The following is a 25,649-nucleotide window of genomic DNA, read 5'->3' as shown; positions in this document are numbered from 1 at the left end:
ACACCCGATTCACGTCAGCTCATATATATATATATATATATATATATATATAAAAAATTGTGTGTGTGTGTGTGTGTGTGTGTGTGTGTGTGTGTGTGTGTGTGTGTGTGTGTGTGTGTGTGTGACATATAGAAATTACATTATATTACATATAATTTATCTATCACTTTAACCTGTTATTGATGTCTTAATTATTTAATGTGTGTTCAAATAAATTTAACTCTTGTAAATATTTTGTATGATATTCACTTTTACATTGCTATATCTCAACAATGGATTGGAAGAAAAAAAAACAGTTTGAAACATCATTAAACTCAAAATGATGGTGCAGATCACATATAAACTTCCCCTATCGTGAGGCGTGAAGGACAGATCAGACGGTTTTGGCACTCTTTACCTAATCCTTAGGGGTCTGAACTTCTGAACAGGTGGTTTATGTCTTCAGACTGACATAAGAGCAGTTCAGAGAGGACAGAACCAGGCAAAACTGTTCCTTATTTAGGGCTTAGGTGTCTCAAACCCATCTGCTTGTCACGATGGTCTCCCTGTGGAAACGTGACTAACAAGCCAAACTGAGCTCTTAAGGGTCTTAGAGTTATGTAACTCTTTACAAGATAAGCAAAAGTACTGAAAAGCATCATCAAAATGCAACAGAAATTATAACATCAACAAAAAATTTCACTGAAATTTTACACAAATAAAAAAGTGTTAATAAGCCCCCCAAAAAACAAAAACATAATCAAAAAACCTATGGGAATCACAAAGTGTCCTACATGGGGATAAAAATAAAAGTGAAGCATCACTAAAATCCAAAGGAAAGCAAAGAGCATCAACAAAATCCTACAAAGAAAAAAAAAGGTGTTTAAATGTGTATCAACAAAAATCTATCAAATTGATTGAAATTGAAGAGCATCATCAAAATTCTACCAAGTGAAAAGTATAAACAAAATTTTACAAAAAGTATAACTGAAAGCCTATTAAAAGTGAAAAGAGTGAACATCAAAAATCTAAAAAAGAAAAACGTAAACCATCACTGAAGTGCAATGTGAAGAATTAAAGCATCAACAAAATCTCAAGCATCGAGTTTTTAGAAGAATTTAATAAGACAATTTAATAATTAAGACAAAATAAATTACTTTAATGGGTCTGTTATGGGCAGAATGTGCACTAATCACACACATTTCCCACAATTCCATGCACCAGGGCCACCTCAGAGGGAAACAAGACTCCCGTCATTCTGCTACCACAAAGCTATGAAAGTCTTCTTGTGACCCCTTTCTTTAAACTGTTTACCTAAGCAAGGAAACACCTCTTTAGTTTGTTAGTCTCTATGGAAATATCAAAGTTTGTCTCATGATTATCTCATGATAATTTCAGTTTGATTACACTGGCCCTGTTTCCATTGCAAGGAGAAGGTATGCTTTACTTGCACCTCCTTTCATGAAACAGTTACCAGTTTGTCACCACCTAAGCCCATGCTATATTTTGAATACAGCCAAGATTACAACCAATTATTTAACCAATATGACACAAACATTTGTACTGTTGTTACCGAGTATGAGCAGTTTCACCTTAAGCCTACATCCGAATCGGTGCCTTAAGTTGACAAAGACAAGTTAATATTGAGTAACTTACACTATATTTACAGTTACTTGTTTTTACCAACGTAAATAGTTCCAAACAAATGCAACACACAGTACAGTAGGTGGTGTTTTGTTCATGAATGAATCAGCATCTTTGAACGAGTCTATTGAGTGAATGATTCAATGACTCGCTCATGAACACAGTCACTCGTTTAGCTGCTTAATGAATCAGTGTTTGGAACTAATCAGTTGAATGAATGATTTCCTCAACAACAGTCATTTTTCAGAGTCGCTGAAAACATCTTCCAATAATGCATCAGATTGGAAATATAAATATAAATAACTGGATTGCAATTGATGCAAAAAGCTTTAAAGAAATAATGTTTTCATAATCAGTCATTGCTGACACAGGAAGTGACGCCCATTTGTAATGAAAACAAGCCTTACATTGTCATGCAAATCAGCAATTTTCAAAACATTTTAAAAAGAAATTTCTCATCACGGTGTGGAAGCTTTAGTAAATGGGACTGCCAGAGGATATACGAAGCCCACATCTAGAACAAGTTTGATAATGATACTTCCCAGCTGCAGTTTCCACCTGCTAAACCTTCAGAGATCATTAATGAAGATGGAAACCAACAAGCAAGATATTCAAACTGACAGAGATGAGCAACCACAGAGTGGAACCACAGATCATTAAACAAAAATAAATTACCAATCTTGCAAAATACATATTTGAGAAATTAGGATAACATCTTCAGGATGCATTTCACTTGTAGCTAACAGATTATTACTGATGTCTGGCAGGTCATCTGGTTATCTTAAAAACAGAATGGAACAGAGGATGATGATGATGATGATGATGAATATGAATTCCAGTAATCCAAAATACTAATGATAAGTGGTTGCACATGATTTATTGTCAAATGAGAGGCAGAAGGGGGAAAACAACAGCTGGAATTGCTTATTACATCACCTCAGCTGCTGTTCAAATTATAACCCAAATGTTAGCAATTTTCAAATGTTGTGAGAGCAAATAAATGTGAATTAACAAACAGACAAACAGATGATGAATGGACAGACAAATATTTGTATAGACACTGCAGACCTGATAAATACTGCAAAACAACTGCCTGTTTCTCAAGAATAACTACTGGTCTAAAAAAAAAAAAAATTAACATTTGCACCTGTATGCATAATAAAACCAACATCAAAATACACAAGGATGTATTTAATAAATGTTTTAATCAAAATCTTGAAAAGAAAAGGGGTTGTGTGGAGGTTAGGTTTAACCTTATTGGATAGAACCAATAGCCTAAACCTAACCTTTATACAAACAACAGAAGTCAACGGAAAGTCCCCAACATGATCGAAAAACAAATGTGCATGTGTGTGTTTGTGTACTGATGGCTTTTTCATACTTAGTGACACACACCTTAGTGCATACTTGACCTGACAAGCATGATCTAAACACAAATTCACAAACCTTAATGTTGTCCTTCTTTACAATCTGGTCCAACTTCATCTATAAATCTAAACCTGTCTGTCTAGCACTTTGCCTCAAACTCTGCACTCCTTCCCCAAAACATCATTAGAAATGACTCTAGGCTGAACTTCATGCATGTGATCGTACATGTGCTTTTCACCCTCTAGACACATTCAGCTCTTAACATCAGAATCACATGAGTACTAGATTCCATATCGCAAAACATTGGTTTAAGTGTTGCAAGACAGAGCACTTTTTATGTTAATGTACTGTATTTACTGTAAAAAATGATTGCCTTTTAAATGGTAAAAGACCATACTTTTAATGTGACACTTTCCATTAGGGTAATCATTGAAATAAATGTTTCTTCTTAGTTATGTACATTAGGGTTTCATGGTACATCTTACTTTGTTAAATCAATGTTTATTGTATTATTTGAATGCCACATGTGTTATTATGATGGTGTTTTGTATTTATCCATGATGCTGTGTGCATCTTCTATATATTAATATTTACCTCAACTTGTGATGAACTTTGATTTATCATGTCTTTCTCTTTACCTTCTGTGTTATTATGCCGGTTGCCAGTATAAGTTAAAGCATCAGAGTGGTTATGCTAATTCATCAGAAAAAAAATCCTTTTAGATCTGCTGTTTTGTTTGTTTGGTTGTTTTTAAGAATTTTTTGTTTTTAAATTAAAACGTAAAATTTACAGGTTGCTCTATAACATTTTTTCAGTAAATTTTACTGAATTATTCTGGAAACCACAGCCGGCAGTTTTATTTTGTAAAAACAACAGGATTGAGGAATGCACCTTAAAACAACTTTTTACTTTTTTTTTTGGAAAATTAAAGTTATACAGTAAATAAATGCCAACAGGAAATTAAACAACATCTGGAATTATGTAATACAGCACTCAAGCTTCTATATTGCATATTTGGAACCCAAAACTAAATCCAAATGTTAGTAAATTTCAAATATTGTCAGAGCAAATTAATGTGTGTTTACAAGCAGAAAGCAAACAGATCAAAAACGGAAAATGTTTCTAAGGGATTTGTGTGGGAGAGACAACAGGAACTCCAACGCTCACTCCAAACCAAATTGCATTAGTGTTCAACAGTGTGTGTGTGTGTGTGTGTGTGTGTGTGTGGTGTGTGTGTGTGTGTGTGTGTGTGTGTGAGTGTGTGTGTGTGTGTGTGTGTGTGTGTGTGTGTGTGTATGGATATGAATCTCTGAGTGAGACCAAACTGCAGAACGCCTGTTCACTCACAAAACACACACCCTAGCATGCTATGCAAAGTAAACTTGGTCTAATCCTTGTCATAAATCAGGTCTCTGTCCCTCAACATTATAACAACAGCCTGAAAAATAAGTATATATTAATTACACATGCATTTAATTACACATGCACTCAGGAAAAAATAAAATAAAATAAATAACACCAAACGCTAAGAAAAAGGTGGTGCCAGGTTTTTTTTCTGTGCCTTCAGCTGGACAACTTGGCTGAGACCATGTTGGCAACAGCGTGAAGTACAAATGCACATACTTTCATGAGGCTTTCCTCCAAAGTCCCGCCAGTTATTCCCAAACCCTTTTACAGCTGACACTCCCAGAGCTCAAAAAACCTCTGAGTCATGTGCAATTCTCTAAAGAAACCCTTTCTCTACCCTGAGCTGAGTGCAAAACAGCAAGTCATTCAATGCCGCAATAACGGAGAGGGCATGCAGAGTTAGTCCTTAAACCAGGCAACAGGTTTAACACTCAGATGGGAGGTAAATAAAAGGCTTTCTTACCTGACTTGCGTTTGGATCCATAATCCCTGTAAAAAAGGCAACAGCAGAATGACATAGTAAGTCACAGTGATACAATGTCCTGCAGCAGACAGCTGTCACACACACATGCGCACACACACACTAGAGATGCAGTGAGAGCAAGATGTGTGCCAGGGCAAGGAACGAGTGTGCGTTAAGATCAAATGAGCCAGCTGCTATCACCACAACATCTGATCATGTGACCTAAACAGAACCATAGCTCTTTCTCTATCCTTTCATCCCCCTGTCTCTCCTCTCATCCTCCGGCTCTGGGATAAAAAGGGAGGATCTCTTAACACACCCTGATTAATAGATCAGAATGACACCCGGCCTGTGTGTGGCGCTTATCCATCAGTGAAAAATTAAGTTAAACGGTGACAAGGGAAGAGATCTGTTAATGAAAAGTGATGCAAATGCAGGGAACAATAAAATTTAGCAATTGTGCAGCCACATACATTGGACACTCACACAATGGAAAGATGAATGGAAAGAAGACAACAGCACAAATAGAATAACTATATTATTACATTTTCTGAAGAAAATAAGTGGTACGCGTTTTTGCAAAACTGAATGTTGAAGTTGGCCTGAGTACTTAGCATTATTGTTAGACGGTTTTTAAAGTGGGTGCTCTCTCTATGATATTGTGGTCGATGTGTCGATGGTTAATAGCATCACTAATAACATCCTAAACCATTAAAGAGCATCTTAAAGGAGTCATTTCTGCATTGTAATGACTGCTAAGTATGCAAAAGTAATGTTAAAATGTTCTGAAGTTTCAAGCTGAGAGAAACACATTTAAGTCTGCTGACTCCTCACCTTGCATGTTATTTTTTTAGGTACTACTGCACTGAAACGTAAATATCTACTGTAGCTTCTTGTGGGCAGTACTTAATTAAAAAAAATATGATCTTTAAACAAAATAAGAAATATTCACACATTGTCGTCCTATTTAAAAGCTCTTAATGCATTGTGTTTCCTTCTTGAGGATCAGTGAATGTTTGTGTACGAGTCCTACAATCTCAGTGCGAAAAGATGGATCTAAAAATCTTACAGTCACTGTTGGAAAGGGTTCAAATATGCAGAAGATGCTAGAAAAGAAAAACTGATCATCCAGGTAACAACGCATTGTAAACTTTTGAACTGGTTCATTTGTCTTAAACTGCTTTTATAAAATGGAAGCATTATTACAAATTAATTAAATTATTATTAATAATATTTTTATAAATGCATTTAAATTTAAAATATTAAATACAGCAATTCTGCAGTTCTGTCTGGTCATGAAGTTCACTAGCCTAATGGTTGTTGTTTAGTGTTTCTAAGCAGCATAAACATAATTTAGAATGTACAGTAACAGGTGGCTCCCCCAAACATAATTTATGTCTAATAAATTTATAACGAAGAGTTTAGTAAACATGCAGTAATGCCAATAATGTTGTTGCATAATATAACTGTACTGAAGTGGCTGATGAAGTTCCATTTGAATAGGTGGATTTGAATAGATGAAGTTTATTACATGACATACATTTAATGAAAAACAAAAACAAACTCATTCATGGCCGGTATTCATGGTATTTCCCTAAAAAAACCCTTAAGGGCTCTTGCTTAATATCTCCCCATCTAGTCCAAAATATGACAAGGCCTCCATCTTCTCTGCATTTCTTTCTTTTCATCATTCTCTCGCTCAGTCTCCTCCTTTGTGACTCCTGTGGGAGAATGAATGCTCTCTTTTTCAGATCAGCAGTATGAGGTCACTGCAAATCTTCTAGAATGAACTCCTTTGTAGCCAAATAGAGGCAGGACACTGTGCTAAAAGCCCTAAATCAGAGAGATCTGTTATCTGTCTATAAAAGGAAACTGCCACCATTAAAATGGATGTAGGACAGGACATTTATGAATATGTCCAAAATGAACAGTAGAAAAATCCCCAGTTTTAAGAGACCAAAGCATGCCAGTATCTGCATCAAGTATCATACTACAGTCTTGTAGGGATAAAAAAAATAAAAATAAATAAATAAAATATAATTATATTGGGTAAATAAATGCCTCTTCTTTAATTAATAAAGCAAAAACTACAAACTATGCATTCATAAGTCCATTCATCAATATTAAGTGTTGAATTTTTTGTTTTTTAGTAACATTATTTAAAAGAAATGCACAGAAAAAAATGATTCATTCAATTTACTAATTTTTTTTATGGTAAGTGGTTGCAATCAATTTATTTTAGCTACGTTTAAATAAACAAATTTAGCTGAACTAAATTAGTTTATTTAAATGTACTGTAGCTAAAATAAATTAATAGCAACCACTTACCATAAAAAAATTTAGTAAATTCAATGAATCATTTTTTTCAGTGTGTGATCATTTGCATATCGAATTGTGATTGGTCTTCTTTCTTGCATTTAAAAAGTAAACTAGAAACGCTTTCTTTACATGCAACCAAGAACTAAACCTTTAGGAAATCCACATAAAGGTTCATTTTAAATGCTTGTCGTGCATGGTTTCCATGGCTGAAATTCAGTAAATAGTCTCTGCCAAACCTCTTCAGACCAATTGTTCAGGCTGTTAACCTCTTGAGTCGTATCTAATAGTAAATACTTCACATTCATCGCTTGAGACTGTTTAGCAGAGTAAGTGTTATTGGAAGTGATTGGGTCTGCAGGTAATATATGGCATCACTTGGGTCGCCCTAAAAAGTTTCAGACAAAAAATCTACAGTTCTCAGCTTTATCACTCCCAGAGTCACTATTAAATGAGGGGCACCATATGATGACTGGTGAGGAAAGGCAGGAAATGGTAGTTCACACTGATTGGGCACCGCTCTGTTCATTCACTCCACCTGACCATAAAAGAGTCAAGTAATATCTATAAATCCACAAGTGATGCATTGCATTCTGTGGCTTCCTCTGTTATGTGTCTTGGTGATATCTTCATAAAGTCATCTCTGGCATTTGCTGTGGTCTATTTAAATAGCAGGCCTGTTCAGTGTTTGTCAAACTCATGGTGGCCACCAGCTCAGACTGCAATGAAGTGTGTAAATTATGCACTGACTTTCAACAAGGTCAACTTTCTTAATATTTTACATTTAAACATATAGAATGTTAAATAAATGTTAAATGTTAAAGGTGAATTTTGATGTGCAGTCATCAAATCTTTTGGTGAACAGTTCCTAAAAGAACCATAGATGCCAATAAAGAGCCATAACTTTTAAGAACAGTATTAAATATAAACAGGGCGACAAATACACAATCCCACACATTCACAGGCTAATGTTACTCCTTGAGTTGCAAAGAAAAGAACGTTTATGCAGAAGTGCTTGACATCTACCTTATGCAGTGAAATTGAATGGCTCTCAGAGAAGTGTGCTACTTCTAAAGTTCTAGAATATTCCTATCCCGGAGAGTCCTAAACTGCAGGAACGTTATGCTTGCCTTGATTAGTACAAGGCCCTGAGCAAAAAATTAAGTAAAAAAAAAAAAAAAACAAGAATGAGCCCTTTACAGTGGAATAAAAACAGAACATTAATGATAAATAAAACAGAACAGGACAAAGAGAAGAAGAGAAACACTGTGCCAGCACTGGGCTTTGATCATTCCGTTACATCATTGTGAACATGAGATGATTAGAATATCAGACTGAAGTAAAGGATTTTGACAATCTAGTTCAGTAAAACAGATGATGTGGAAGTAGAGCTGAGAGAAACCAAAGAGAAGCATAAGAGAGTAATAGTACTGTTTACTGGACATGTACACTACCTCTCAGAAGTTTGGGGTCGGTAAAAAAAATTTTTTTTGCTCTTCTGTAAATGCAAAGCTGCATTTTCAGCATCATTACTCCAGTCTTCAGTGTCTCATGATAAATCATTCTAATATGCTGATTTGATTTCAAGAAACATTTCTTATTATCAGTATTGAAAACTGTTGTGCTGCTTAATATACATCATTAAACAGTTATTTCATTATTATTAACATAAACATCAAAAGAACAACATTTATTTGAAAAAGAAATCTTTTGTAACATTTTACATGTCTTAACTTTCACTTTTGATCAATTGAATGCTTCCTTGCTGAACAGAAGTGTTAATTTCTTTCAAAACTTTTGAACAGCATGGTTCATCATCTGTTGTTCCAGTGTGTTTAATAGAGTTCAGAGGTTCTGAATCAGTTCCAAACACCTCAACAAAGCTCTTGCACAAGCTTAAACTCATGGCATCTCACTGTGCATGTGGAGGAGTGTCAGTGACTGAAGGTGGGAGTTAGTGGTGCAGCGGTGAGGTGTATTTACCGGCCTGAGCATCTGCAAAGCATTAGAGGGGCTGAGGGGTGAACAGTCTCATGAGGTGAGAGCGGGACGGGTGGAGGACGGGAGGTGTGGAAAGGAGGGAAATGGGTGGACCTGCTAACCAATGAGCCCTTACACAGAACTGTACTAAACACATTTACCAGAAAGAAAGAAACTAACTAGCAAGAGTGTTCTGAGTGTTTTTGGCTTATTGCTGTGCAGTTGATAGTGTTTTGGGCATTTCTACAGCATTGCTAGTTGGTTGCAAGGCCCAAATCAAACCAACCCTGAGTTACTATGATTTTTTGTTCCTTATTACAGCCTGGGTCCCTCCTCAGCGCAATGTCAAAGAAAAGGAATATTCACACACAACCATACGCACCCAAGAAGAACAAAAATACCAAGAAATGCCACGGAACGCTTAATAACTCAAGCCTCTGGCTGCCTCCTCTGGTTTCTATCATTGTTTTCTTTCTGCGTCAGTGTGGACGGGAAACTGGACCATGTGTTACAACACAAGACTTCTGAGCTACAAACAGATCTAGCACTTACTGAAACTAAACCTTCATGATGCATGTTTACAGAGAGCACAGAGATCCAGAGGAACTTCACACTCTCAGCTCCTGAACTCTCTCGATGGTTCACTGATGTTTAGATCTGGTGATTGGAGAAGGTGTCTGAAATCAATCTGCTGTTCCTAAAACCATTCTGTATTTGTTTGGGAGACATTGTTATTGTGTAACAATACCACAACATCCACCTGGTCCAATCTGACTCATGTTTGTTGGCTGTTGTACGCTCATGCAGAGCAATCACAGAGGCAAACGGTTCCGAACAGCAAACCTATTCGGTTTTAGGAACTACGCTGGAAGATGACTCAACAGAGCACAGTATTTTTTTCGATTGTTGGGGGGTTGTAAGAGTTTTAGGACTATTTCGCCATGTTTCTGATTTTGTTCTGCCAGTTTCGGTTCTCATTGACTTCCACTCTATTTTACCTACAGTGGAAGTCAGTGGAAACCAAAACTGTTTGGTTATCAACATTATTCAAAATATCTTCTTTTACATTCCGCAGAAGAAAAAAAATCATACAGGTTTGGAAAAACACGTGGGTGAGTAAATGATGGCCATTTTTGGTTGGACTATCCCTTTAAGGGCTAATGTACAGTACATTCTTGTGGCGCCATCAGCCAATCAGTATTGTCATGATGTAATTTTCCTTCCATTTTTAACATTAATTTGCTCCATGAACATTCCTGCGATATGCAGATATGCCACATGAAACAGGCCTTTAACTTTGAACTAAATCACAATTATTTTTGGCTATCCTCTGTCTTTTCTCTGTGTCTCTTTGTCTGTCTCTTTCCTTGACTGATCATTATATCAGGCCTTCAGGCAACAGCACTTTAGATAATTAACTAGTTTTATCCGGCATTAACCCCCTGAAGAGACACACAATAATACTTCACTGTGACCAGTGACCACCTGGGTTTGCACCTAAACCAACCATTTGTGACAGACTCTCCATTGAATGAGTCTTTCAGTCTTTCATACAAAATCACTTTACACTTTGAGACCTGTTTTATGCCCAGATGCCTATAACCTATTACACATGCCTTCCATATTTTAAATTAACACTTTAAATGTTGATAAAACATTACAAACCACATATAATTTATATATAACATATTTTTCCAGACTATCTAATCGGAGTGTATTTATTTCAAGCACTGCGATCAGATGCCACTTGTTTCTCTAATGGGTTTAGGTCAGAGTCCCCACCACATTTAATTACACAGAAAGACTACAGGACAACCAGGATTTACAGCACTTCATGTGGGAATACACAGACTACCAACAACCATCCATCATACCAGCTAATAAAAAAAATGTTCCCCTGTACACAGTTGGCAAACAGAGAGAGACAAGTGAGAGAAACTGCGCAACATCAGATGGTCTAAAATAGCAAACGTCTGTTTATGGTGGAAACGCTGCTCTGATCACTGCCATCTGTCTCAGATCTGATGTCAGTTTATGGGTTCAATACATGGAAGAGTGGACACACGGAGAGATAGAGGGACCTTAAGCTATTCTTTCTCTTTTTTTTTGGGGGGGGGGTGATTTTGAATGTTAATGTTATTTCTTGTGTGACTGTGTACAGTAATACTTACAGTACTGTAGGTTCAATTTCTACAGCCATGATATCGCAATTCTGACTGTACTGGATAGCAGCTTTTGACACTCTATTGCACAGTTAAGGGTAAAACACTCTCCAGGGTGCTCTGAACGCATGCTGCTGTATTCACAGATCTCCTGGGACTCCAGTCGCTTGTCTGTAAACTCTGGATATGTAAAGAATTCTGTCTGGGTGGGAAAAAATGTGTCTGACAGGAAAAGCAACCAGCCAGATTGTATTTTAATTATGTGTGTGAGTGTGTGACAGAGAGAGACTAACAGACAGCAGGCGACCATCAGCTAAATACTAGTGCATATAACAAATTATATAAATGATATATATTAGATTTTTACAACATCAACCAAAAATGTGTAGATTCCATTTCCAGCATGTAGTGTCCAAAATTAACACTCAACAAGTCCGAAATCAAAATGAGCATTGACATTAAGTAACTGGTTCCTGAAGATTCCTATGGAAAAGGCTTTTTAAATGGTAATAAAACAATGGATAAGAATTCAAGTCTATAACAGTGGAAGCGTTTAGATTGCCCTCTAGTGGTCATAACCGTTAATCTACACTGACAATTTGATCATGTCAGGATGGGTTGTTTCTGTTTGCTCGGAAAGTATGTATTTATAATGCAATTTTTTTCCCAATCTAAGCTTTAAAAATTCCAAAATTCCTGAAAATATTACATAAGGTGTGTGTATAGAAACAATCTGATTTAAAGAATTAAATCAGAATTAAATAAGTTTTTCTTTTACAAAAAAAAAAAAAAAAAAGAAAGAAAAAAAACATAAAAGTGACAATTAAATCTTCCATAATTCCACATAATGACTTTGGGGTTAAGAGAATCAGACAAATGCAAGGAAAACGTTCACTTTTCACGTTTTGTCTGTTTAAGATGCAGTTTTCAAGTATTCCAGCAGATGGCTCTAAATAGTCAATTTCCCCTTTGCTTGGGGGAAAAAAATAAAATAAAAAACGTTATGCTTTCAAATATTTACATTTTAGATTTTTGATATTTCTAATCTAAGCCATTGAGGGATTCAGTAGCTTACTTCCACAAAATACTGTGAGAACTACACTGAAAATGCACAAAAGATGGAACATTTCACATATACTGTAATTACAAAGAAACAAGTAACACATTGAATTAATATGTGTAGACAAACTGAAAGAGTATTCAATAATCTTCAAAAAGTAATTTTTGCAATGTGATATTAGACAAACTTAATGAGTTACTACTAAAGTCCTGACAATCCTGGTACACGCCTAGCAGCATAGTATATAAAATCACTTTCCCCCTCCAATTTATGATAAATGTTAAACACAAAATATCTGACTCCCTGAATTCACTGTCCAATCTTGTCTAGCAGTAATTATGAATTAGTTGTGGCTGATTCTGAGTTTTCAAAGAGCATCTTTGTCTATCTTCTTCAGATGGATGAACTGTGTTAACGGAGAGGTTTCATTGTCCCTGAGAACAGCCGTGCAGCACAAACACAAGTCTTAACACTCAGGAAGGGAAATATTGTGATTTCCAAAGTACTGGTATGGAATCAGTTACACGTTTGAAATCAAACCAGTGTGAATATTACTTCAGGTGGGAAATCTGATCATAGATCAGTATTTACTGAAAGTGGACAAGCTCTCAAGATCAAGAGTGCTCATGTGTGTGTATGTATGTGAAATCTTCAGTAAATCAATAATTCATATCCGTCTAAAAACAGAAACACTAGCAGCACACTTATACGGCACAAATGCATCTCAAATTTCACCTTCACTTCAACCGTCCTGACAACAGACAGACCACATTCAACCGATCCATTATTCCACATCATTCAATGAACTCCATGACTCCACATCTCTCCTAGAAGGAAAATCTATGTAATGGTACAAAATGACCATCTGTTTCGAGTGATAATAATCTGGCAACATGAGTTTAACAGTTCATAGTGGCAAATGATTGTAATATTTCCCAAGTAATACAATTGCGAGCTTGAGCCAGACATCTGGTCATTTAAAAGAATAGTTCATCCAACAATGACAATTCAAGATATTTTAGTAATACAGTAATATTTTTTTTATGTTCTTGAAAAAAGTCCCTTCTGCTCACCACTGCTGCATTTATTTGTTTAAAAATACAATAAAAACAGTAATATTGTGAAATGTACCATATTAAAATAACTGTTTCATACTTATATTAAATATATGGTAAAGCTTCAGTGTCACATGATCCTTTAACATTCAAAAGAACACAAATCTTCTGGAACATTATAAATGTATTTACTGTTAATTTTGATCAATTTAATGCATCTTTGCTGAATAAAAGTATTAATAAATATATTAAAGGTATTAATTTATTTAAAAAAATAATAATAAAATAAAATACTACTGATCCCAACCTTTTTGCATGTTCTAATAACACTAATCTCTCCTCCATTCACAACAAAGCTAGCTAAAATCTGATTGCCTGCACACGTTAATATGTATGAAAGCATTTGAGTGTCGCTTTAAGTCATTTCAAGTTTCTCACATAAGTTTAAGAAACTGAAAAAAAAAAAAAACAGGACAGTTAGTGTGAACAGCTGAGCAGAACGTATGCCACTGCTAAAGAATTAATATATTTATATATAAACCGATACATACATTTGTGTGGCAAATTACAGTATATCTACTGCTAGACATATACAAATTAAGTGTATGTACAGTAAAATCTAAAGTGTAAGTGAAACTTTAATAGTGACACAAACACACACACAGACACTGATCACTGATAGGATGCTCACCACACACACAGACACACTCTCTTAAAGATCAGGGCCCCTGTTTCATTTTGATTTACTAACTGTTGGACTCTAAGTGATTCAGTCTGTGTATATCTGACACTGAGAGACCTACTCATCCAGCTTAGGTTGATATTAATTCACCTATCATATACAGCTGAACACGACACAAGCAGACACATAAAATCACAAGAGTTGCACTGCAGATGACAGACAATTATTTATTTATTTATTTATTTATTTCTGGATAGCTACAGCATGGTTGTAAAGAGTGAGCAGTGTGTGTGTGTGTTGGTGTGTATGTGTGTGTGGTTGTGTGTAGCCACTGCAGCATGAATGTGTTTTGAACATGAAAATAGATTGCCTACTTCATATCACCAGGGAGAAATCCAGACAGAGGGAAAGAAAACCCGAGAATTTAAAATGAGTATGTGACGGACAGCTCCGAGTACAGAAACAGTGCCACAGAAAAGACAACAGAACAGAAAAGCAACAGGAAAGAAAAATACAAAGACTCAAGGATAAAAAAAAAAACGGTCTTAGACTCGCGTTCATTTTTCGTTCCACCTCTTCAGCAAACAGAGCTGCATACAGGAGATTACAAAATAAAATAAAATAAAAAACTTTGATGCTCAAGTCATTTGTACTGCTTTAATAAGTACCACTTATTTATATTTAAAATAATTAAATGAAAATAAATAATTAATATAATTATATACATTACTGTTCAGATTTTTGAATGTTTATGACAGGAGTGTCTTATGCTTACCAAAGCTGCATTTATTTGATCAAAAAATACAGTAACAACAGTTATTTTGTGAAATATTAATACAATTTAAAATAACTGTTTTCTATTTGAAATTTTTAAATGAAAACATTTCTTATTATTATCAGATTTCAAAACATAAAAAATTAACAAATTCAAATCTAAATAAAAAAATATTAACATTATCAGTGTTTAAAACAGCTGTGCTGCTTAATATATTTGTGTAAACTGTGACAAATGTATAGATACTGTATATTTTTCTAGATGTGTTTGTAACATAAATGTCTTTACTGTCACTTTTGATCGATTTAATGCATCCTTGCTGAATAATTTTTTTTTTTTTTTTTTTTTTTTTTTTTATAAAAAAATCTTATTGACCTCAAACTTTTAAATGGTAGTGTAGCAAACTAACTATTCCTAACATGGGTTTCTCCTTCTCTTCTCTATTAATTTTTTCTTGTCAGGTTTTTCTTTTGGCTCAATTTTTCATGGGATTCATGGGAGCTAATTATGGCCCAGCCAGGGGGAAGCCGTTCATACACACTCACAGAGGACTGTGCACATCCACATCAGTGTTAATTAAACAATACCATCCCTGTGATTAAGAGGTGTCGCGTTGGGAGTAACTATAAGCTGGATAATGAAGAAAAACTGTGGTTCTTTCTCTTTCACACATAGAAACACATTTGCACCTCTCTTCACACACACACACACACACACACACACACATTCTCTTACATTTAAAAAGTGACATTCTTGAGAGCCAAATTATAAAAATTCTTACCAATCTAATCTAAGGAAAGCATGTAAATACAGCAAGAGGTTCAAAAATGTACACAACACCATGCAGAATGTGTGGGAGTGTGAGAAATCAGGCAAGTCTGTAAGCAGCATGTATACTGTGTACAGCAAATGTTCTGAATACCCAGAAAACACTGCATGGAATATTGTGTTCCACAATGCATCTTCCATTTCCAGTGCCATAATAAATAAAATAACAAATGACATCTCTTTAATATCAGAACAGATTCTCCAAGAAATTAAATTGAGACTTTTTTCTCATATGTTTCTCCTTAATCATTGATATACTATTATAATTTTTATTGTTATTTGATTTTATTTTGATATTTTCCAATTTTACTTTAATTTTAGGTCAAGTTTTAGTACACTTTTATCTGTTTTTTTTAAGAGACAAAATTGATGCATCACCCTTTGAACTTTTGTTGTTCCTACATACTGTTTCACATATTATTATAAAAAAATACTATGCATCATACGGTGTTGTGTAGTATGCATTAAGCAGTACTGTATTCCATTCCAAATATAGCCATAGTATTATATAAGTGTGAATGCATTCATTTTGGTTGCTCTGTGCAAGAGAATGTGCAGACATTTATTTGTGAAGGTCTGTGTGACACTCACTCTACGGGAGGGCTGATATCATCTGGTTTGGTCTCAAAGAAGCGGAGAACTTCTTCACTCTGCGAGATCTGGGGAGGAAGCCGGACCAGCGCCTGACAGACAGACAGGACATGAAACCGGACAATCAGAACCCAAACAACAGAACAATCACCCAGAGACACAGCAGACTAATGAATCCCCACTATACCAAATGCTACTTCCTTTGAAATCTCCATAAGGGTCAATGATAAATATGCATATCCAAGGTGAAGAAAAGGAAAAGTCTTGTAAATTCAGCAAGAGAAAACCTTATTTTTTTTGCATGATTTGGATTTTTAATGTTTGGAACACTACAAAAAAAAAAAAAAAAAAAACTAAGAAAACTCTACTTGTGATTTTAATTTAAATTCCTTGACTTGGATCCTAAAGGTGGAATTTTGCTTCAACAAATCGCACAAACATTTGTCTAACAAATTCAGTCTGTGTTGTAACTGCTTTGGAAGCTCTCAAAAATGATTTGAAAATTAGAGAAAGAACAAAGGAAAAAAATAATAAGGAAAGAGGGAGAGAGACAACTCCTCTGAAGAATCCCTGGAGTAAACCCTGTTATTTATTTATCTTTGAAGAACACAACGCAATTAAATGGAGATGGTTTGTCTAATTAAAGCTTTCAGGAAATAGCTGGTAAACATCATGCATTTAAGCCCTTCAAAGACACATCCCTCTCTCTGTCATGAAGGGAATTTGAAGTGTAGAGGAAATCTGGAGGAATTAAGTTATCTAAATGTCATATAATAAACTGCCACATAATTAAAGGCTGATTTAAATAAATGTTAAACAAAAGCTGTCAATTTAGAGTGGTTATTTAAAAAATAATAATAAAAAAGAAACTTAATAAAATCATAATAAAATTATAAATGAATTTTTTTTTTTAATAAAATTATAAAAAATAAAATAAAATAAAACATGTCCCCTGAACCATACAAAAACTCCATAGGAATTGTACTAATATTTTATTTTATTAATTTTTTGTTTGTTTGTTTGTTTTGCAAATCAATATTATCCATTCTTTATAAGCATAAAGTCTTTGTGTGCATCTTATAGAAGACACATTTACGTTAATATTAAGTCTATGTTCAAAACTATTTTTGGATGTGTATTTTTAATGTCTTTCATGTAGAAGTCATGGAAATTGTTGCCACAACAGCAGTTACCTACCTCGCTGTCTCAGCCCACTTTAACAGCTGCTCTCCAGTGTGTGTTTATGTATGCTGTTGTGTGTATGTGTATGTGTGTGTGTGTGGATTGTTTAAAAAAAAGTGGGCTCTATTCCATCAGGAAGGAGGGGGAAGGAAAGAATAGGAGACAAGTCACTCAAGGGGAAAAGATAAAGAGAAGGAGAAATAGAGAGAAGGAAGTCGTTAAAGCCCCTCAAACTAATTTTAAGGGTGTTATTGGGTAACCTATAGCTACTGGCAAAGTAAACATGACAGTGAACACCGATAAGTGCAAGTGTCTGTTTGCTGTAATTTATATGCCTGTGTAACCCAATGTGCCGTGTTTGTGTAGACTTTAACAGAATCATTTTCATGTGCTGCAAGAAATTTGTTGTTCAGCACATTAGCATAATCATATTTTAACAAGATGGGAGATATTCTCTGATAATGAAGCAAATTCTTACTCGAAACCTGATGTGGTGAACATGCACAAAACTTCAGTGCTGCTTCTCTTTGCTTAGGGTGAAATTTGTGTTTGGGTGGGGGGCTATTGGGCTGACACTACTACTTAAGGCTTGAAACCCCCCAGAGGAAGTGAAAACAATAGGTTGGGGGGTCTTACAAATACATAAACTATATAGTTTCTAAGCATCACAGAAGTTTTACTGATAGTAAAAGAACTTAATTTAAAACAATACATAGTATGATTTGCATAGTATGATTCGCATTGCTCATTGTAAACGCATTCCTCCAGCTGCAAAATAACTTCGTTTCATTGTACCTTTTTTATATTTATCCTTTTTCAATAAATTCCATATTATCTATTTTAAGTAATTCTTCTTTGAACAGCAGTAAAAACGAAAAGGGGCTTAATGTTGAACCCTGCGGAACGCCTATATCATAACCACACTCTTTATGATGTTATCAGCCTCATATGCTAAACACACACACACATGAGTGTGAGCAACACTTCCCAATGACAACATGTGACACACACACAAACACAAATCTTATTTTCTAAATAAATTAATACAGCCTATACATATTAAATAAGAAAATATAAGCAAGCACAAAAGCACCAACAAAGAGGAAGGAAGGAAGGAAAAAGAGACTTACTCTGCAATAGTCATCAATAAAGCGTAGTCTCTTCAAGGCCACGTCTCTCACATGACTTCGTCGAAATAGGATTTTGCCTTTAAAATAAAAGTTAAAATGAAATATGTGGTCTTCCTTACAAAATCATAATATAATAACATTATGTAATAACAAAATGTTATCCATAATAAGATTACCTAGTTTCCAGAAATAGCTTTTTGTTGAAATTGCAAGAATGATTTGAATCATAGTTTGGAAAGCAGTTAGAATGCAGGAAAAATGATACACAAATCTGTTGCATTCAATTACATTGCTTTAAATTAAATTAAATTAAATTAAATTAAATTAAATTAAATTAAATTAAATTAAATTAAATTAAATTAAATTAAATTAAAATAAAATAAAATAAAATAAAATAAAATAAAATAAAATAACTACTTATCTTATTTGTGACCAATACAGTGAAAATGTTGACAGGGTAAGTAAAAATCTGGCCCAATTGGTGAAAAACATAAATCTTTATTGCTCAGACCTGCTCAGTGCTGTAAGCAAAATGCAGTGCATTTTAGAATAACCGATAGGAAAATGTTTAGAAACATGATACACAGAACAGCTACTGAAGAGAGACGCCATGTGTTGTTCTTCAGATCTGGAACATCGTAATCAGATTCAGACGTTTGGAGGAGATAAGATCACCACGTAGCACCAAGCTCCAGCTGTCATGTCTCAAGCTGTTTACGCTCAAGGAAAGACTGAGAGATCATGCAAAATGAACAAAATCCTTGTGATCAGAACCTTCATAAATCAACCGTAGATTCACCTTGACTTGTTCAGTCTCATATACTACTATTATTTTATGTGCTCCTTACACTGAAAAAAAAATGTTGTAGAAAATTTTTACTCATAAATTGCTACTAAATTTCACAAAGAATTAGAAAGTAATGACAAGTAACACTTTGAATTGAATGGCTTTTAGTCTGGTCATTTAAAATGTAACATATAAAGTGTTTAAGATGTAACTATAGCTTCAATGAAAATGGGTGAAAATACTGAATCTCACAAACATTTAATTATAGAAGTTTATAGAGAACTGATTGTACTTTGCATTTATCAAACCATGACATGGGGTCATCTATGTTAATAAAAAGAGTGCGCCTTTTAACAACAACAACAAAAATAATAATAATACCAAATACATTACAGTATATAGATATTATATTTGTATAGATAGAAATCTGATCTGTCCTAGTGGATCTAATAATCTGACTGGAATTAAACGGATAGATTTAATGGTTTGACACATGACCCTATTATTCCCTAACAAATGCTCTGAATGGATTTATAATCCACTTAATATTCTAGTTATCTAAACAATCACATTGCATTCCAGTAAATAATCTAATGGAGCAAGAAATAGTCTGAGCTAGTGTGTTCGTATTGAGGGATGTGAGAACAAACAGAGAGAATCAGAGGGACTGCTAGAAAACACTAAATGTCCAGGGAATAGAGCAGCTGCGTCAGCAAGCTGAGAAAACGTGTCTCGATCGCTCTGTGTCTCCGTCCCGCTCTTCTCATTTTCTTCTTATTGATGGCTTTTGTTCTGAGGGAACGGTGCTGCTCATCTCAATGACTCATGTGCCTGCTTCCTGCATGTGTGTAAGTCAAGAACGGAAGCACAACCCTGTCCCAGCATAACCATGACTTATTGTGCACAGATCTGCTGACACCATGTACTTGCAGGTCTGTGTGTTTGTGTGTGTGCAGAGAAGAGGAAGGAGAGGACAAACTCCTCCTAAAATCACCTGGAAGAAAAGGGATAATCCTTTTTTTGGGATCTTTCTGCCCTCCCTCGATTGGGAACTTGTCAAGAATCTGCATCTGTGGGAAGACGCAAGAAACACAACAAACACATTAATGTCATGAAAAATGTCATGATCTCTGTTTAAAATCATGGGCTCATTATTCCTGGAAACTCAATCATTTTGTTCACTTTATTTTCCGTAATTTTCCACATTTGTCCTTTTGGGGCATTTGAAGTACAAACAGCTGCAGATTATTTCTAAGTATCCCACAAACAAATGTAAATCTCAGTTCTAAGAATTAAAAACAACTACAGGAAAGCATCAACAGAAGCTGGGAGATTGTTCATGAGCTGCTCCCATGCAAATGTGACCCTGTAAGAGCTCTGACTGGAAACTCCCGGTGGGCTTTGCTCATTAGTAAGAAACATTTACAAGAAATGAGAGATCGAGTAAAAGTTTAGAAGTAGCTGCATGCTGTGGGAACCAAATAAAGAAGAAATAAATAAAGGGAAAAGATTACAAGGTTAAAGAAACTCTAAATGAAAATGAGTAATAATAATGGCATTTGATAAAAAAAAAGTATATCAACAGCATTTTAACACAAATCCTGTTGCTAGAATCTTTGAAATCTTCCCATTTAGTAATTTTAGCTGCAGATTATTTAGAAGTAAAACATATTAAAACTTTATTTATAGTCTTTAGATTTAGAATTTCTAAATGTAGTCTTAAGAATATGGAGAGAAAAAAAAGTTTGGGGCTGACAAGATTTGTTAAAGATATAGTAACGTTAAAAAGAAAATGCTCATAAAGTCTGCATTCATTTTTAGAATTTGAATCAATCATTTATTCTTGTAATGGCAAAGCTCATTTTCAGCATCATTACTCCAATCTTCAGTGTCACATGATCCTTCAGAAATCATTCTAATACGCTGATCTGATGCTCAAGAAACATTTCTTATTATTATCAATATTTAAAAAGACTGAGCTGCTTAATATTTTTGTGGAAACCATGATGCATTTTTTTCAGGATTCTTTGATAGATAGAAAATTCAAAAGAAAAGCATTTATTTGGAATGTGTCCTTGCTGAATAAGTATAAATATTAATATTAATACCTTTAAAAAAGAAACTGACCCCAAACTTCAGTGCAACATGCTGTCAAATTGAATCAATCAGTCGGTATGATTCTTTTTAATGAGTCAGTCGAATAATTGGTTAATCAATTGGTTAATCAGTCGAATAATTGGTTAATCAATAATTCATTAATTGGTTAATGAATTGAACATGAAGGATGTGATGTCTGATTCAAAATGAGCCAAAAACTCAAGGTTAACAAAGCGTTGGTCTAAATACCGTCAGGTTATTAATTTGACAAATCCAGTCAACTCAAAAACAAATGCTGCAGGAAACATTTTTATAATCTTTGGAAATAGAATGTTTAGATTTAGAATCGTTAGAGTCTTCAGATTCTTTACATTTACAATCTTTAGCTCTACCAAACTGGAAATAAAAAATACGGGAAAACTTGAAAACCGAGAGAGACATTTAGAGTTTGAGGCTCTCTTTCTGTCTTTATCTGGCTTTTCTCTCCCACGAGGCCTGTCAGAATGTCTTTTCTCTTGGTACAATAAGGTTAGACTGGAGCGAGGACACACCAGATGTGCAGCGCCTCTCACTGTTTCTGCTGGTCTTGCTGAAATATCTCCCCCAAAACCTTCTTGGTCGTGCTTTAGCATGTATCCATGGCACACAGGGAAAGGAGTATTTGAAATCTGAGCCATTCTATAATTGAGAACAGACAAAGATCACACACACACACACACACATCTAACCCCTGTGTTTATATATGTGGGGTCAATGCAAGCACAGTCGCTGGTGCACACTGATAGGGTTGTGAGGATCTGGGTCACATGGCATGAAGAATTGGAGGATAAAATCAGATCACGTCTTACAGATGTCTAACGTTTTGCACTTTCATTTTCCCAAGATCCTGAACTTATTCTGCTGATAATATCACAATTTCTGTGCTTTTTGCAGATAATATGAGTCACTCTCATCCACAGAGCAGCTACAGACACGTATGTTTACTTCACGAGTTCACCAGCCCATTCAGCCCTGCTAGATAATGGTAAACAAGCTTGGATTCCTGTCCGCGAAGGAGGCTCGAACCCAAGGCTCCGCCCCTTCATGATGGCATACAGTGTGGAGGAAAAAGAGAAATTAGAAGAGCAGAAGTGGAGGTGAAGGGATGCCGGAAGAACTGTCACTAGAACGGAGCAATGATTGCTGCTTATGTACAGTCGTAGTGATGATTAACAGGACTGGATGATTAGGCTCCTCCTGAACCTGCGTTGGGAACTTCAAGTCATTTTTAAGACATTCGGTAGATGTTGTTTAAAATGTACAATACCGGTCAAAAGTTTGGAATCATACCTTTTTTATTTTTTTTTTTAAAGGAAGTGGTACTTAATATTTTTGTGGAAACTGTGATACCATTCAAAATTTTGAGGTAAATTTTCTTTTTAATTTCAATTTCTTATTCATTTCTATTTCAAATAAATACTTTTTAACTTTCTATTCATCAAATAATCCAGAAAAAATATATCACAACATATCACAAAAAAAAAATAAGAAATGTTTCTTGAGCAGCAAATCATCAGAATGATTTCTGAAGGGTCATGTGACACTGAAGACTGGAGTAATGATGCTAAAAATGCAGCTTTTCATCACAGAAATAAATTACTTTTAAATGTGTATTCAAATGGAAAACAGTTATTTTTAATTATAATAATATTTCACATTTTTGTACTGTTTTTACTGTTATTTTGATCAAATAAATGCAATCCCGGAGAGGATAAGATACTTTAAATTTAAATTAAGAATTCTTACTGACCCCAAACTTTTGAATGGTAGTGTAGAATATTTACAATGTCTATCAGGTGTTTTTACACAAATGTGACTCTTAAGAATGTTTTCCATATGATACACTTCTTGACCCCGTTGATAGCTTGTATTGAACATCCTGTTTGAGAGCAAATGCAATATGATGCATAATTATAGCATAAAATCAAGCCTAATGATCAGTTTAACCAAAGTAAAATAAATAAAGAAAATCATTCATATGTAGAACTTTAGATGTTGTGGAGGAGAATATGTTCACTGACTAACATGCAGAGAAAAAAAGGGGGGGGGGGGAGATCATGCAACAAAAAAAAAGCAGTGTAAAGAAAATCAAGATACAGATATAAAGAATGAGAATGAATGTAGAAGGAAAGACATAATGAGAAATGGAAAAGGAAAATGGGATAAGCAAGATAAAATAGGATGAATAAAATGACAGTGAGCAGGAGAAGAAGATGATGAAGAGGCTGGGAGTGAAGGGGAAACAAAGATGTGAGTGAGAAGATCTTACTGTATTTCCCAACCACTGAGACACCTGGAAGACTTCCTGAGTCTCCATAGCAACAGGGGGCGGGGAGAGAGGAGAGCAAGCCAGTGACTGGATGACAGGGAGTGTGAAAGAGAATAGACATGAAGAATGGACAAACACACACACACATATGTATATCTATACCAACAACTCTTCAGATACAGGGTTTGAATTCAGTCTTCTTCAGTGTAATATATGTGTCTCTGTCACTTAGAAGTTAGTGAGTTTTCAGTGCGAACTGGTACCTAAACTAAAGTCAAGTGTAATTATTATTATTATTAATTATTATGTCTTGCTTTTATTTTGGGGTTAAATACGAATAAAAACATTTCTAGAGTGAGAGAGAGCGCGCGTGCACAAGAGAGAGAGAGCGAGAGAGAGTTAGAAATCACTTATAAATTGATATGCTAAAAAAGTCACATCAGCGGGCCTACATCAAATCCAGCTCCATGAGGTCTTCTGTTCAAAATGAGAGTGATTGTAACTCCAGCAAAGCCAGAGATAAGTGTGTGAGCCACATAAACCCAATGATTAGCCCTTTCAAGAGCTGCACGAGGGGGCCCTCCTGGTAAAACACAGCCAAAGAGTTTGAAGACGCTGTAGGAGAGTGAGCTCTGTCACGCAGCTCCATCAGTGGGCTTATTCAAGTCAAAACTTCAATGCATATTTCATGACACTTAAACAGTGATTGCTGGTATGGAGCTACACTCAGGGAGCGGCTCTGAACTATTATGCACTACTATAGTCTACACCTTTGTAATATTTCTCCCTTAAGTCTAAAGTTGTTTAAGGCTTCTTGTACCAAATGTGGCAAGGAAAATCTCTTCCCGATTCTGTCTTGCTCCTTTTACACATGTGCACATGTCTCATGACCTAAATAACGGCAGTGGTCATGTGACCCCTTGCTAAAGATTGGGTTGCATGATGTCATAAACAAACAATTACACAGAGTTCAGTTTGTACAAATTTCGACTTATTCTAAAGACATCAGCTTCAAAGGAAAACTGTTTTCAAGCAGAACTGTGAAATGAGTCAAACATTCTCCGAAATGACTTGCTAAGTGAGCTTCAGCAGGGTGACAGGTTTCCAAAAACTCACACATGGCATAATCCACCTGGAACCACACAGAGCATGCTCAGAACATCCATTCAATAAGCTGCTTTTTCACAGAGAAATAAAAAAATTAAAAAAAATAAAAAAATCACATTCTGCAAAGACAATGTAAGATGTGCAGAAGTCACAACTATGATGCAAGGGTGTTGCTAGGGCATTACTGTGCAGTTGCTAGGGGATTTAATGGTTTATAGAGTGCTACTAAATAAATAAATACTAACAACAAGAAGATGATGATTAAATTATTAATTATATCAATCAAACTGTATTTTATTATTATTAATTTATTATTTAGCAACACTAAAATAATTACACAGCAAAGTATAACAGTACTATCACTACTACTACTATTATTATTATTAAATTCCAAAGGCAATGGCAAAAATAAAATAATTCTTTGGATGAATTATTTATACATTTCTGGCTAGCTGCTATATATTTTTAAATTAATATTCTGGTTCATAGATTGATAATCAAAGGTTCCCTGTTTGGGTCCATTTGAAATAAAACCTCTGGCTTTGGCGTTCCAGGCAGCTTTTAGAAACTGCTTTCAAGCTGATCTAAGATCAGCTCTTTCACTTCCAAAACACTGAAGTGCCTGTCTTAAATCAAGGTAAAGGTGACTGGTAGCCAAAGGGTGAGAGTAGTTACACTGATCCAAGAACGTAATAAATCCCCTGATTACAGCATTACGGGCAGCTTTA

At 35.0% G+C, this 25,649-nt stretch overlaps 1 protein-coding gene across 7 annotated transcripts in view; it reads right to left on the bottom strand.

Annotated features, from left to right (window-relative positions):
• sh3pxd2aa (SH3 and PX domains 2Aa) overlaps positions 1 to 25,649 on the bottom strand; it is an 83,826-nt gene that overhangs the window by 34,074 nt on the left and 24,103 nt on the right. For all 7 annotated transcript variants that reach the window (XM_042761510.1, XM_042761517.1, XM_042761476.1 and 4 more), the window contains exons 3-6: positions 20,404 to 20,479; positions 18,623 to 18,699; positions 16,311 to 16,402; positions 4,862 to 4,887 (exon numbers count right to left, since the gene is read on the bottom strand). In XM_042761510.1, the coding sequence (XP_042617444.1) occupies positions 4,862 to 4,887; positions 16,311 to 16,402; positions 18,623 to 18,699; positions 20,404 to 20,479 (271 nt within the window). The remainder of the gene's footprint in view (positions 1 to 4,861; positions 4,888 to 16,310; positions 16,403 to 18,622; positions 18,700 to 20,403; positions 20,480 to 25,649) is intronic.

This window comes from Cyprinus carpio, chromosome A1 (genome assembly GCF_018340385.1).
Source record: "Cyprinus carpio isolate SPL01 chromosome A1, ASM1834038v1, whole genome shotgun sequence".
NCBI classification, from domain to species: domain Eukaryota; kingdom Metazoa; phylum Chordata; class Actinopteri; order Cypriniformes; family Cyprinidae; genus Cyprinus; species Cyprinus carpio.
This window is presented reverse-complemented; position numbering and strand designations above follow the sequence as displayed.